Below are 16,426 nucleotides of genomic sequence, written 5' to 3'. Positions count from 1 at the left end.
TGGGATGCTGCAACAATGCAAGTCCATTTCACAGTTATTGTTGTAATTATAAAAATAACATTAACACTGTATTAGTTCCTTCTGTTTGACGCATCCATTTGTTCACACAATACAGTTGGAGCAGAAGGCTGAAGTCTCAAGTAGACAGCGCCCAGGAGCAATTTAGGGGTTAGCTATGGACCCTGCACACCTAACCTCTACTTCACAGCTCCCCATTAAGAGTGCAGATACCCGATTAGCATAGTCTGCTGGAGCCCAGAGCTTCTGAGCACAAATGATTGGACAGCCTCAGCCTTCCAGTAGCTTGGATTATATATTTTATTTATTGATTTATCGTGTTGGGAGAGTGCATATTAATGAACAGTACATAATAAATTTCATCTGCAGTCCCCAACAAACACACACATATATAAAAATAAATTAAATAAATAAAATATATCCCTCACCCTCAGGGGGTGGTATCTGTGTCCTCCTGAAGCTAGGGTCCTGCACAGTATCTTGGCTGTTCCTAGGACTATACTCTTCTGGACTGAGGCAAGATAATGGTTGCATTTTAAAAGCTGACTTTCTTTAAAACGACTTATTTTTTTACGATATTTTATTTCGGCATTACGTTTAAAATATGTACACTTTTACTATGTTGGTGTATGTTCCGTTTCATGCCCCTTTATAAAGTGCTTTAACGCTAGCCACCGTTTGTGTTAGCTAGCTTTAAAAATGTCAAATAACCTAAACCATTGTTCACTGCTCTGTCCCTAAGGCACCTTCTGTTAAAAAAGAAGAAAATGTAATACAGGCTGTGTGTTGTTTAATTTCAACTTTTAATCTTGAAATAAAATAACGAAACATCCCATAAAGACCAATTCATTGTTTATGAAAAGGGGTAAAATTATTAAAAATGAACTCAATTCAAGTTCGTAACTGTTTGCAAAAATAAATGGAGGCGCATTAATTGTAGAAATCCTTTATCAAAAATTTACACAAACTACACAGAAGAAGCTTCTTGTTTTACTGACTGTAGGCCATAAGTAAAGAGGCCTAGTAATGTGACCATTCACACTAGCTACATGATATTGATATAAGTTATAGGAGACACCCCATTCTTTCATTTTAAAACTTAAATTAGCCACACAAAGTCAAACTTAGGTTAAAAAAGGCTAAAAATAAAAAAAGGTTTGGCAACTATTGTTGCCAGTGAGATTAAATGGGTTAAGCAGCCGAAGCTAACTAGTGTAAGCACATGTTGCAATTCATCAAGGTGGCAGCTGATTTCTTTTATTTATTTCCTCTCAGCTCATTTTGTAGCAAAGTACAATCTGCCTATCACCTATCACAAAGCTTTTTTAGCAGATGAAGATAACTAGTGCAGGCAAATGCTAATGCTAAAATTAAGAGATGCGACTACTGTTTGTTTTTCTTCCAGATATTGCCAGCTAACTAATTTTATACCAATTTTGCTGACCTGGCAGCAGTGGGCCAACATCTTTCTTGAAATAGTTTTGATAGTATATGCATCACGCTCATAAACTGGTGACATGACAGATCTTAAAAAGTGTGTATTATTATTATTTATTTATTTATTTATTTTAATTTTGTCCTCTGTGGGTGCTAGTGTTTGTCGTTAATCGTCTAAGGGGCTAAGTGTTAAATACAGAAAATGCTGTGTAAGTATGTTGTATTGCACACTGCTTTGACATATTGGTAATATACGTCACATCATGGTTAACACAGATGCACTTGAGGGCTAAAGCATGGATGCATATATTGTGCAACTGGTGAGGTCCACTTTCTTATTTTTATCCTGTTGGCATACTTCCTGTAAGCACACACACTCTAAATGTGAAGATGGCTGTAGCCCATTGGGTCAGGCTATAAATAGGTGAGCAACAGAAATCCCCCTATGTCTGATTACAGTCTGGTCGAACCATTCGTCATGAACCATTTTTCCTCACTGGCATGTCATTGCAAGTTCACAGGTTATTGTGTGTTTGTTGTTTCAGAAACAGTAGAAGTGGATACTAAAGTAATACTGTATGTTATAGTTTGGTCTCACGTAGATTTTTTTGTCATTTTATATGCCAGAGGAAATTGCTGATATCCCCAGTGGCCTAAACCTCATCAATTTCTTGCTATTGACCACACAAGTGAAAATGTATGTGGCTGTTTTCTGAAACTCTGAAATATTATTAGGATATGTCCATTGCATCTCATCTTTTAAGTGTTCAAAAATCGAAAAATGCAGACCAGCAGGTGGCAGTCTTTATTTGTCAATCAAATGGGAAAAGAGGAAGAGCTACTGTTGGATGGGAGGCTATTGTGATCTAAGAACCTAGCTAGAAATCTGCGTACAGGGCGACCGTCTTTTGAATCATCTGGTAAGTTGGTCTACACATTCTAAACGATCATGTTGTTCTGGAATTTTTTATTATTTTTTTGGATTTAAATATTCAGATAAGATAAAGAGCTTTTGTCACTTCAATTTCTTTTCCAGGGACTCATTCACTAAACTGAGCAGCCAGTCAAAGAGATCTCTCTCACCACTGCACAACACTGACTTGTTTGCTGCCAACGACTGTTGGACTTGTGTGGGACACCTTAAAGTGGCCGTCTGTTCGACCATCTGCTTGGTGTTCAATATCAGACTGTCATGAGAACACTGCTGCTAGACTAGCTGCCAAAGGCTCCAAAGCTAACAGTTTAGCAAGCTAACAACCATGTAGGAAATGCAAAGACTTTGAAAATATCAGCATTTACATTTACAGCATTTACAAACACATATCACACTCTATCACTTGAAATGTAAGTTATAATATCCACTTATGTGGTAGTGAATTACATAGAAAACTAAATTATAAAATGTTAACTTTCATATACGACTTTTATGAAATACAAAATTTCTGAAAATCTTTCCTTTACTTGTCCAATAATGCTAGCAATAAAGCAATGTTAAGTGTAAATGCTAAATAAAATTAAATATTCAACAAAATGATTGTCTGGAGAGACAAAAAAATCTGCGTCAGCAAGCAAATTTTTGTCCTCCCCACGTGTGTTGGTGTAAGCTGGTGGAGTTGTGGCATGTGTGACCTAGACACAGCTCCACTATGTGTGTGCCCTTGTTTTCATTACACTGTTGAAACAAACCTCTTAGGGAGTGTTTATGTTGTGGGGCTATGCTGAATTTGTGGGGGCATTTGTCTGAGCCACACAATATTTTGAGGATTACAACCTTGGTTTTAGGGTAAAAGTCACTGACTGTTTCGTGTGTGTGTTTATTACTGGCTCTTTAAGCCAGTGTGATTGAAAGAACAGTGCGTGTTTGTGTGTGTGCATGAGTCAGCTAGTGCACCATGCTAAATGTGTGTGTGTGTGTGTGTGTAAAGAGAGAGGGAGAGCAAGAGAGAGAGTATGGAGGGGTGGGCGAGTGAGACAGCTGATAGCTGCAGCTAGACCAGTCGCTCTCTCAGTCCTTATTTGTTCTCTATCACATGTTTGTCTCACACTTTCATTATTATCATGGATATGCTGTCATTTTGAAGATATTTTTTTTGTAAATAGTGACTGCCATATATGGACCATAGTCTGTCTGTTTTTGGGATTACAAAGATTGGCTGCATTTGTGTGTGAGCCATGTTGCGTGTGTTTATTCTTTGTGCAGAGGGTCTACAAACTCCAGATGACGACATTAGTGATGCCTACTGCGGTGTCACCTATGAAGGTATGGATCAAAGAGTCTGTGATTTAAGTACAAACTGTGTGTGTTTCCATTCAATCTGAGCTTGACAACATTTCTTTAAACAGCTGAGAGGTTAGTGCTGGAAAGCCTCCACCAGTCGTGGGGTAGGGCGCTGAAAATAACGCGTAGACAGAAAGAGAGGCGCAGGGGGTGGGGCTTACTGTGTGTCACTGTGTGCAGTATTCATGTTTTATTTTTGATGGGGAAGAAATTTCTTATTTCATATAAAATGGTCTTCCATGTTTTATCTTATTTTTACTATGTTGTTGCCATCACCCCTGCCTTATATGTTGATTGATACAATCAGTTGATCATACAAGATGGTCTGTGTTCAAGTCAACCACTTCTTGAATTGATTCTAATGATCCTATCTGGTTCTGCTATGTTTGGGTCTGATCTGGCTGGGCTATGCTCTTCCACAGATTGGGTCTGTAAATTTTAGTTTGGGAATGGTCCCATTTGGATCTGTTCCAAAATTCTGGACCAGCAAAGGCAATACAGGCTGTCTCGCGGAGCTGGCAGCTCTAGACTACCCAAGGAAGTTGTTATTTTTTCTTGATTCACAGCCAAAATGAAATTGCCTGCAAATGTAATTAGTATTACAGTATATCACCATGCAAACAAATAGCCAATAAGTAGATTTTGGTGTCCACCTAGTAGATACCTAGGATTTCTTGTTTCTTGTTATTCTACTGATTTTACAAATTCTTAAAAAGTGTCTTGCACAATTTGTTCAGACTCAATGTGTATCTGATCTGTTTTTGCTTTGATGAACTTTTGATTAAGTGTGTCATGAACTCATGATACTATGCCTGTGCACAAAGGCTTCCCTGTGCAATATAAGGCAGTGCCTGCAGTATGTGATTTAACACCCACAATCTCTTGTGACCTGCGGATTGATAAAATGAGGTTGAGATTAAGCAAGTTAGAAAAAGTGAGGTGTTCATGCACAAAAGATGCATTGAGTGTATTCTACAAAAAGTTTACCATATATGCTGTACTTACACGTGAAATATGTCCATTGATCTCTTAATCAGGATAAATAAGTGCTTCTCTTTTGGTGACTTCACTGATTTAAAGAGTCCATTTGGTCTCAGATTTACAGATTTGGTAGATTATGATGGAATTTAAAAAGCTGTTATTTACACCAGTCAGCCACAACATTAAAACCACTGACAGGAGAAGTAAATAACATTGACCAGGTTGCGACAGTTCAGTGTTCTGCTGGGAAACTTTTGGACCCGGCATTCATTCTTGTGGATGTTACTATGCTCGATATGTACCACCCACCAAGACCAGACCAGGCACCCCCACCTCCAGTGACACTCCTTGATGGCAGCAACCATCTGCAGCAGGATGCACACATAAATGGTTTGGGAACAACTAAAACAAAAAACATGGAAAACAACACAAGATGTTGACCTGCCCTTCAAATGAACTAGATCCCAAACTGACTAACTATTGATGGGATGCACTGGAACAAACCTCCTTCACAGAGGCCCATACTAACAGCATTCTGTTGCCAGACACTACAGGACACCCTGAGGAGGCCCATGTCCTTTCGCTGCTGAATCACAACTGTTTTGGAGGCATAAGGGAAACATACACAGTATTAGGAAGGTGGACATAATGTTTGGCCTGATCAGTGTATAGCCATTGTTCCAAATCATGAACAGTTACACTCTAAATATAATCATTTGAATGAATCAGATTATAATGACTCATAGCCATGGTATAACAAGAAATAAACACAGCTAAATATTGGTGATTGACCAATCAGAAGTGAGTATTCAAAAGAGCCATGTTCTTAATTAAATTATATACCTAATATTCTGAGTGTGGGATGGTTCTCCATTACTGGTGGGACAAAACCCCTTAGGGCTTAATGATGAAAAGATCAGAACAGCTGTTCAGAATGTACCCTGTATGTTTTACCAGCCCTTTCGTCTCTGGCTGCAATCGGATATTGATTATGCTTTGACTCATCTGCTTCTCCTGAAAGCCTCACCTCCATTTCTACTGCATCTGCTTAAAAAAAACTGCTGCATCATTGCCTTCATTTCAGGTCTGATTACACTTAAAAGCTTTTGAAGAAGGAAAGCTAGTAGACCGGCTGATTAGATAGGTTAGCTCAAATGTAACTCTTTACGTTTGAGCTATCAGTGATCACTTCTGTTTATTTTTATTTGTCAGGGGCTCTTGGGTGATTTAAAGACACAGAGTGGGCTTTATCACTAAAAAGGATAATAGGTTCTCATGATATAAATCCTGTGTCAGTTTCTCTACATTCATATTGGCAGATATTACAGCGTTATTACGCTACTACCTTACAAAGTCAGCGTGAGTGATGTACTAATAATTTTTTTGGTTACTGTGCTTAATGGGGTCATGGTGTACATACATGCAGCAGAGATTAATGTTAATGGCTCAGAAAGCCTGGACACAGATATAAGTGCAAAGAAAGTAACACACAAAAAACATTCATATCAACAGCATCCAATCAATGTTGGAAGAAGAAGTTGCAAAGTATGTATAGGACATTTAAGCAACTGCATGTGAACTTTTATAACTATTTGTAATTGCAGACAATTCATGAAGATGTATTCATGAACAATTTATTTGCGTCTTCAACATTTTGGAAACTGCAAAAGTTATTAAATTAGCCTTATTGACGTGTTATTGTCAAGAAGAGACAGATTCAAGAACAACAAAGTCTAGCATATGTAATTTCACATTTACAACACATTCCCCTCATTTACCCTCATTTATACAATGACGTACTTTCTTATGTCCCTGGTTCTTACCTAAGACTAAATCAACCAAAATACTGTTCATCATGTGAAAGCATTCAAATGCATTTAATGAACAGGATTTCAACCTCAGCTTCATACTTTTATATTATATGCTGTTTGACAGTTAAGTTCCCTGCAAATTAATGGTTTTGGATATTTCCACACCCTGAATATTTTCCAACACTTGCCTTCTGAGTGGATTTCCTTGTCTTGATAATAAACATCAGTGCAAACAATTGATAAGAACAAGTACTGTTTGTTGTTGTGACTTTCATGCATTCAGTTAGACTCCAGAGTTTCCAGACTGGAAACATTTATCTTGTACTACAAGCTGGGTAGATAGGGCCATGGTTTACATAAGATAATTGGTTATTAAGCTTAAAGACTGAGACTAAGTCCTTGTGAAAATTAATTTTCTTAATGATTGGTTTGTACAACCTCACTGAAGTCTTGTTTTGAACACTTCGCTCTTAAAGTTGCTGGGTTGTTTCTGTAACCACATTTCTGGGTTGTTCATGCTGGGTCATATTTCTGGTTTATTTCAGGTACTATAAACACGTTGCCTGGTTGTTTTGCATTGGTTCAATGGGGTTGAAAGTGCTTCATTTGTAGCTGAACACCCAGTTGGTTAATTTGACCCGACTCCTGGTTCTTTCATTTTCCTGCTCATTTATTGTTGAAATGTGACTTTGTCTGGATCCGAGTGACTGGGCAGAAGGAGAGTAAAGAGCACCTCAGACACCATTTTTCTGTTAGGAACATTTATTGTATCTATAGGAATATTTATTGAATATTTATATCCGTATATAATGTATTTGTATATTTATATATCTTCTGATGCAGTTGTGTTCCTGGTCCCACCCCTTGAGATTGAATTGGGCTGAATGTGACGCTTGACCTAAAATGAGTTTGGCCCCCTGGTCTAGAGAGTGTTTGAGAGTGAGTGAGTTTTGATTTGGAAATGCCGTTTTGATGTAAACTTGAATATATTTGTGTTTTGTTTATTTGTGTTTATTTATTCTATCTTTTATTTATTTTATTTACATGTTTTAATTTTCTTTAGTTCTGAATGTGATTTTACACTATGATTGTTTCCAAATTGTCATTAAAAATACCATTAAATGAAAGTTAGCAGTGGCCTATATTATAGTTTGATTTTACAAATCACAATAAATTACACATAATTTATTATTATAACATTAATTATGATTATTTTAAATATAAACGTGGTAAAAGTTGTAATGCAATGAAATAACTCAGTGTATGGGTTATTTTTAATCCCTGAATAGCGTTACGTTTACTCATTGGGTTGGGTCAAATGAGCAATCCAGGATTCTGGGTTAAATGAGTTAACCCAAGCACTTGGGTTAAAATAACCCAGCACGTGTTCTGTCCCATCGTTGATTAACCCTTGGGTTATAGGTTGGGTTATTTTTTAAGCCAGTAGTTTTTAGAGTTTTGAAGAGACCATGTCGGTCTTTATTCAGTTGTAATAAGCCTTTATTCACTACATATGAATATCAAATAAATACTGGGATAAGCAAATGCAGAGTATGTATGTGACTTTTAAATAGTAACCCATATCCAAAACAAACAACAACAACAACAAAAAACTAACAAGCTGAAACAAGGGCTACTGGACTGGAGTTTCTTGAAGATTTTTCCTCCGTGGAGTTTCTTCTAGTGATGTGTCGGGGGTGAATGAGCCGGCTCTTTAAAGTAAATGACCGTAGCCGGCTCACATCGTTGGGAGCCCTTTTTTCCTGTTAAAGCGGGATTTGTCAAGATGTCAAGATGTGTGTGTGTCAAGATGACTATTGAGACCAAAATCGTTTTTGTACGAGGCTGTAAACATGTTTAATAATGCTGTAAAGTTGGGCTTTTTATCATGGGGGTCTATGGGGATTTGCTTCCTTTTGGAGCCAGCCTCAAGAAGCCACTCAATGAACTGCAATTCAACACATGCACACCACACAGACCACAATAGCAGCACACAAACAGGAGGTAGGGAAACAGAGAACATTGCAGGGACAGAAATTGCAATATAGGTAAGGGTAAGGAAAATGAGTGCAAGAAAATGGAGTAACGTCTGGACTTTAACTGTACTTGAGAGTACAAAAGTCATTTATTGTCACCTCATTAGACACAGTGTGTATATCCTGCTTTATGTCTCCAGGTGGTGCTGTTTCACTGTTCATGTACTGGTATTCATGTGTCTATTTGCAGAGTTTGTGACCTTATTTTTGCCTCCCCTTAGGCTAAGTGTTTTTGCATTAATGGAAAATAAATGTACAGACTGAGTTTTTAAAAATAAATAAATAAATGAATGTTATATTACCTATTCCAAAACTAGCTTTGTTAAGTTTGACTGAAACTATGCTACCATGGAACTGTGTAAAACCAGAAGTCATCGATAATTCTGACTGGTTAAGACAGCTGTTTTGAGCTCAGAAATATCTCAAAAGAAAACAAGGTTCTGGAAGTTAAGTTCACCAATAAAAATAAAGTGTTTGAAGGAAATCAGAGTTAAAGAAGGCAGAAAAAGTTAAAGCTTCACTGGTACGTTGCCAGTTTACTGTAAACAGATGGAAATCAGTCCATACAATATACAAACAAAGTAAGAATGAGGGATTAAAGACAGGGGCAGAGGAGGATATGAAGATAATCTGCTGGCAAACATTTGGTCAACAGAGGGAAACAACTGGGAGACAAGAGAGGAAAAGACCACAGGAAATGTTGAGATTTCCTCTGGATGTGAGGTGTGTGTTCCAGACATGCCCGCCAATTGCTTCTTTCCCAACCACACGGAGTGGGATTGAAACCAGCTTTGGTTTAGGACTCATCTCCAGTTGGAAAAAGAAGAGTTTTCAATTTGTAGTTTTCCACCTAAACAGATGCTGCGAGATAAAACAGGAAAATAATCTGCGGTTTTGCCAAATAGGGACTGTAATTACTTATCTTCTGAAAAAGACTTCTCAATTGGATATGTTTTTGACCAAAACGTGTTTTACTTGGCACCTTCTTTTTCTTCTCTAATTTTTTTTGCCACCTATTAGTCTTCGCTTTGTTAGCATTTGTGGTCACCCTCCTGTGGTCATGTAACTGGCTGTGCTTTCAGTACTGGATCCCTTTCATCTGGTGAACCAAATCACCTTTCAGCCCTTCAGATCTGATTTTGCCCTCCCTGAGTTCTTACAGCTGCAGGATTCAGGACTCTGCTAAGGTTTCAGGCATGTTACGTTGCGTTCTTCAGCGAGCCAACAACTTGAGACACTCTGACCCTCTGGCTAGTGTCACCTTCAGAGGTAAGAGGATTCAGGTGGCTTGTAGTGTGATGAAGAGAAGCTACTGATCAGTAAAACGGTTAAAAAAGTTTCAGGGGCACCAGGGGAAAATGCAGACCCTGAGATGATTGATTATTGGGCCACATTGAGTGAAGTGAAAACAAGTCATGAATACGTTTTAGGTGATGTTATATGTATTTTACACATCGGTAGCAGCTGTAGATTCAGGTGTTGTTTATTTTGTTATTGTTCATATAATATGTAGACATTCAAGAAGGTTCACTTTTGAACCCCCTCTTCACTTTCGTGACTTGAGTTTGACTTCAGAGCTAAATTAAAGTAATTACAACACAACTGGAAAAACAAGGAAGGATAAATGAGGATAAAAATGTCTTTGGATGTGTTTTTGAACACTGTGCATATGCATAGGGCATCTGGTTAAGCTTAGATAGGAGTCAATCTGTAAACTAGGCTATCTGTTAACATAAAAGATAAATAAAAAAACACAAAGAACAAATAAGGAGCTAGTTTAACTTAGCAAATTAAGCCATTTATTTCTCTGTCCATCTGGCACTTTTTGTCCTGTTAGATTGCATTTTATTTGTAAATTACTCTAGAAATCTAATCAAGTACCTTGTTGGGTTAACTAGCTACTTAGTCTACCTCACAAATACAATCAGTGCTACATTTACGAATGTTATGTTAAACTAATATTGATTTATTTTAGCTCAGCATTGTCTCCTTTATTTTAATTTCCTGAATTTACTATTAATGAAGTTGTGGCGATAGCTACTGATCGGAATGTCCAAAATAATTGAGCGACAAAGTGCGCTTAGACTAATATTGCTGAGGCTAATGTTGTTAAAAACAGCATTAAACATGTATTGCACAAAATTACAGTGTCTTCATTGCCTGTCACAAACACAACACTAATGCAGGTGGCTCTCCTGTGGAATAAAATATATTTGCACATTTAATTTTAATGGAAGCTGATGATGTGAAACATACAAACATACAAGTTAACTTGTAAACCAAAAAGGTCACCAGCAACACAAATGAGTGTTTGAGCAACATTTCAGAGAGGGACAATTAGAGAGATACTACACTGGCTCTTCAAAAACCTCTGGTAACCTGCGAGTATACCAATTGGCACAAGGTGATGACGACGTCTGTTTTTCCATCTGTTTGTTCTTTTACTTTCCATGAGTTAGTGTCTGCCTCCTTAATGAGGTGGTCTCTGTTCTTAACTTCCTGCCTTTGTCCCAACACAGTTTCCTGGTGCCATCATCATCACACACGCTCTTATCATCCCTCTTTAATGTGAACGGGTGAATTTAGTCTTGATTATGGGAAAGTGACACTTTCTCTCAGGATCTTGAATTAAACCATGGTACCTTAAAGTGATTTAACATAACTCCTCTGCTACTGTCTTTGCCACTTTTCTTTTGATTTGTAGAAAATGATTCAATAACTAAAAGTATAAGCAGATAAAGTAGTAAAGTATCTTTTTAGTTCACAGCAAAATGTGTTAAATACCTTTGACCTCACAGATTTTCCAGAGAGCTTTGTGACCTGCAACAATGTTAGGAATTCAGAGCAGAGAGTGAAAGAGAGAGGGGGCATTTCCTCCCTTCCAGATACCATGTCCATTTATAGAAATTAGGGATGGTGATAACTGAGAAGCAAGGAAGCACATGGGAGGAGAGAGGAACCTTCCAAAGCATTTGCTTTGTGAAATGAATTTAAAAAGTAAACACAGGATGATAGATAAACTTTTTTGTGTTGGAAAAGTATCTGTGAGTCATTATACAATTGTTCATGAGAACAAGCACTGATATATACACTGTTCTCTGTCTTGTTTTTTTTTTTTATTATTATTTTTTCTAACATATGTCATGTTTATGTACATGTGCATATGTGATTAAGTATGACAGCCAGTGTTTGTTTGCTAAAGGCAGGATTTCCGGCCAAAGTGTTGTTATTGGAACAGTGAGTGTTCTCCATCAAAACCAGAAATAAAAGCTGGCAACCCGGTACTTCATCCCTGTCCTGAGCTAATTATAGCCAGGACACACAAACACACCAGTCTTGTATTATCCGATAACTGTGAGAAGTTTCTTGTAGTTCAAGATGCAACAATACAAAGGGGTTAAATTATCGGGATAATTACTAGGTTTCTGCTTTTGCATCTGCTCTACACTGTAGTTAGGCCATGGCTCCATACCTAAGTTATAGTCTGAATTGCATCTCCACAGAAATGTACAGTAACTATGCCGACTACTACAGTCTACAGCTGTGGCTGGTCCAAAATTTTTTCTTTTCCTTCACGTCTTCTCAGCAGTAGGACAAGCACAGAACATTCTCCTCTGTTCTGCCTCCATTACACCATCTACTGTGTTGTCTTGTCTTTTTTATGTTTCAGTATAAGTAACTAATCAATATTTATTAGGTGTAACTCCACCATGAGCCATTTTGTTTCAATCTCCACAGTTTGAAATACACAGAGAAACTCAACAGAACATAATAATTGCTAGCGTATGGTAGGAGCACGTACTTCTTATTTATTTCCCATCCCAACTGTTTCCAAGTGAAAGAAAAACACTGACACTGCTTGGTTCAATGGTGTCACCACAAAGAGATTTGTTAAGTCTTAGTACCAGCCCACTTCCTGTTGTCAAAGTATTTTTCTTATCCTAACATCTAAAACCTTTGGCTGTCATTAACATCTTATCGCCTCTTGTTGCTACACTGGTGCTAGTTGTTATGGGCACTATTAATGTTGGGCATGATGGTATGATTTACATTCTGATTTCAGCTTTGTGCTTTTCCACTGACTGACAATTTGTGGCAGTAAAGTACCAATAAACGTAGCAATGTGTCAAAGACAATGAAGAAGACTACTAGTTGATCATTCTTGAAGCTAACAATCTACACTTTAGATTACTTTAAAGATGTTCAGTTGCCAATATTTCTTGTATCCCCCCTTATTTAATGACATTCCAGACCATCTTTTTAAATTGTAGCAAACATTTGGGATGTTATATTAAATAATAATAATGATAATGCATCAGTTTGCATAGTGCTTTTCTAAATACCCAAAGAGACTTTACATTGAGTATATTATTCATCCACTCACACAGTCACACTCTGGTGGTGGTAAATTATGTTAGTAGTCACAGCTGTCCTTGGCCAGACTGACTGAATCTGACTGAAATGTGGCTACCAACCCACGTCTACGCCCTCTCTGACCACCAAACATCAGTCACTGATATGCTATTCTATTCTAGACACACCAACCGCCATACACATACACACACAGTACAGGTCTAAAGTTAGGTTTCCCGTACGTATTTCACAGCCCTGTCGGCCACCGGCTATGCTATTTTCAGCGTATGACAGATAATGTGCCAAGCTGAACCAGGAAGTAAAACATTGTGCCACTTCCTGATTCTGTGATCCAAATTGAGATACCAGCCTGTGAAAGATTTTATGTGGTTAACACACAAACACACGCATAAAGTAATGTAACCTTTCCACCTATCTGGGGAAGGGTGGAGATGTTTTTTAAGAACAGGAATACACTTAACATGGGTATTAGTGTGTGTGCACTGACTTGAGTGTGTGTATTAGTGTGTGTTTCCAGACTGGACTATGACTGTGGTAATAACAGGAAGACAAACAACCTTTCTCAGGGTGAGAAAATGCGTATGTGTGTGTTTGCACATTGCAATAACCTGAGTTGTGAAACATGAATTTAGTTCAAACTTGATTCACATTGTGTGCATGTAATCAGTGGATGGCATCATGTGTGTGTCCTGATTTCTGGTCAACTGGAGCCAAGTGTCTTAATACCTTACTTTAATTTTCCCTTCAGTTTCTGTTTCTAAAGTCAGTGTAAACTAAATAGATTATTTTGTAAAGGATTCCTCAGTAGAAACACCTTAACATTTTTGTGTTTATCTGAATCATTGCATAATTAGCATAATATTCATATTCACATTCATAGCAGTGATAATATTCATATTCACATATTCATACATTCATCATATTCATTCATATTGATATTTTTAGCATCATATTTTTGTTAATTCTTTCATATTGTTTCAACGTAGGTAGTGGAAGTGCTTAGTACAAGAAACTCTGACATGAATATGCTTTGTTTCTGATGCTAATTACCTGGTATTACAAAACATTCTCTTTAAATTTATGGTACTAGAGCTAAAGGGACACTACTTTTGGTCCTAATGTTCATTTGGCTGAAGTGATCAATAAGAGGTTGCCAGGTTTTGTCAAATTTCCCCAACAGTTTTCTCGGGCAAAATGTTATGTTTTAATTTAATTAATTGTATTTCATCCCTTTATTCAAGTTTAGGCATGTTGATGCAGTTTTCTGGTTCCAGATGATTACGGTCATTATCTCAGGCTGACCAACCAGTTCTGATCAGCACTCTTTATGTCCCAGAATTCACATCCAAAATAATAAGTCTTTTCATTTTTTTGACAAAGCTAGAAAAATATATTTCCAATAATTAATATCCTCTGACATCTCCAGAAAACATGACCTAATGTCACTTGAACAAGCTCACAACAATCACATGAAGGGTTTATTTCTGAAAATATTTACCTGAGCTGCTGTTTAAAACAGTTCAGACCATGTATAAACTTGAGTTATAAAAGACAGCAAAGACTGAAGAAATAAGAATTCACAGATCATCCTGCCAATCAGATTTCAAACCTTCCATAGTTTCTGTGAATGTCAATTTATTTTGCATATACCTCCTTTGCTGTGTGAGTCTTTCAGAAATATCAGTTCCATTAAGACTGGTTTGAAGAGTTGCATTAGGGTATAATGGATTATCTCTTTTTGTTTGTCTACTTTTAGATTGTGTAGACAGTGGTAACTTAGGGTTAGGGTTAGGGTGGAAATCATGGAAATCAACCAGTATCATAAAATGAAACAATAGTCATTGTCTCAGTTTCCTCTCATCTGGAAAGAACATCTGTGTTTGTGTCTGAATCAATTCCTGATTTTGTACAAAACCAAATGGAAACGGTAATACTTGTTCCCAGTTTGATAAGGGATAGTTCTTTAGTAGCTGATGATATATTTTGGTGTGGTTCACCTCTCACCCAATGCAAAGGAAATCAGAGATTTCATGCTACAGGAAACCACAGGACAATAACGTGTTTGTGTTTGTGTGAACTTGTTCAGCTGTCTTTTATGGACCAGTTTGTGATTTAGACTTTGTAGCAAGGACATTCAGTAAAAGTGAGGACTTTTTGGCCAGTTCTCAAAATTTTTATAGTCCTTCAAAGTGCTTTGTGGTGTTTAAGTTTTAGATTTTTGGTACAGATTAGGCTAAAACATGGAGTGCATGATATCCGCAAATGCTCGCACAATATGATGCTTGATGACTTATTGTTAGTCTCAAAATATCTCGAAGATAATTACAATTGGGGTTAGGAGGGACTATTGTCATGAATACATTTAAAATTATTGATTTACGTATTTACTAAAAAACACTAAATCTTATTAGCATCTTAGATAATAACTGCTCTGATAGATTTTGACATTAGTATTAGCTAGCTACTATAGCTAACCTGGCAGCTAGTAGAATTTGATCACATTATGAAAAGGGTTTGGTCTTGGTTGTTTAGATTTGAGACTGATTTGCATTTCAGATATTTGTAGTGAGGACATTTTGTAAATGTGAGGACCTTTTGGCCAGTACACCTTTTCAAACTCATTCAAAGTGCTGTGTAAAGTTTAGTTTTTGGGTAACGATAAGGCTAGGACAAGGCATGCATATGTTACATAAGCAAAATGAATGTCGCCTCAATGGTTGGTGCTCTAGGCAATCACAGTTAAAGTTTGAAGGGATTATTATCATTACTGAAATTATTATTATTGATTTATCCATTTACTAAACCACTGTATTTAAATAGTAGTTTACCAAATTATTAGCTTACTAACAATTACTCCCATAGATTTTTCTAGCTAATTTACTAGCCAGCGGGTCTTAGCGAGCAACAATACCTGACACCTGACACCAGCTTGATAGTTACTATCGAATTGGATTAAGAAAAGAGTTTCTAATCTTAATTGATCTATGGAGTATTATGCTGTAAAATAGCTAACAAGTGTTCTTTAATAATAACAATAATGACAATAAGATTTTTGATTCTTGATTCTTATGGTTTCTTCATCTGCCTTAGGGTCCAAGAAGAAGACAAAGATCATCAAAAACAACTCTAACCCTGTTTGGAATGAGGTAATTTAAAACTGCTTATTTGTCTCCAGTAATACCTTTATCATGAATCAGAACATTTTTAGGACAATTTCAATTTATTTCACCTGGTTTACTATGGTCTCATGGGTCATGTCAACTTTGTACCTTCCTACAGCTTTCCAAAAAGCGTTATTTTTAAATGTCTTTTTGATCTAACAATAAACCAGAAATTAGCTGTGTGGACCAGCCATTTTGCTAACTGATGCAGTCAATCTTTTGACAACAAGAAGTTGTCAAATTTAAGCAAAAACTTTTAACACTAAAACTAAACTAATTCCAGACTTTTTGCTAGCTGTCGTTCATGTAGGTTACCACCTGAAGACCCTT

At 37.0% G+C, this 16,426-nt stretch overlaps 1 protein-coding gene across 12 annotated transcripts in view; it reads left to right on the top strand.

Annotated features, from left to right (window-relative positions):
* The first annotated feature begins 3,244 nt into the window (after positions 1-3,244).
* dysf (dysferlin, limb girdle muscular dystrophy 2B (autosomal recessive)) overlaps positions 3,245-16,426 on the top strand; it is a 96,567-nt gene continuing 83,385 nt past the window's right edge. For 3 of the 12 annotated variants that reach the window (XM_047582154.1, XM_047582170.1, XM_047582146.1), the window contains exons 1-2: positions 9,244-9,830; positions 16,026-16,081. In XM_047582154.1, coding sequence (XP_047438110.1) covers positions 9,758-9,830; positions 16,026-16,081 — 129 coding nt within the window. In that variant the 5' untranslated portion in view covers positions 9,244-9,757. Of the gene's footprint in view, positions 3,716-9,242; positions 9,831-16,025; positions 16,082-16,426 lie in introns of those variants that run through there. The other 9 variants (XM_047582139.1, XM_047582070.1, XM_047582129.1 and 6 more) reach the window with 7 other exon arrangements.

This window comes from Mugil cephalus, chromosome 1 (assembly GCF_022458985.1).
Source record: "Mugil cephalus isolate CIBA_MC_2020 chromosome 1, CIBA_Mcephalus_1.1, whole genome shotgun sequence".
Taxonomy (NCBI): Eukaryota; Metazoa; Chordata; class Actinopteri; order Mugiliformes; family Mugilidae; genus Mugil; species Mugil cephalus.
Note: the sequence above shows the minus strand (reverse complement) of the source record. Positions and strands in the feature narration are given on the sequence as shown.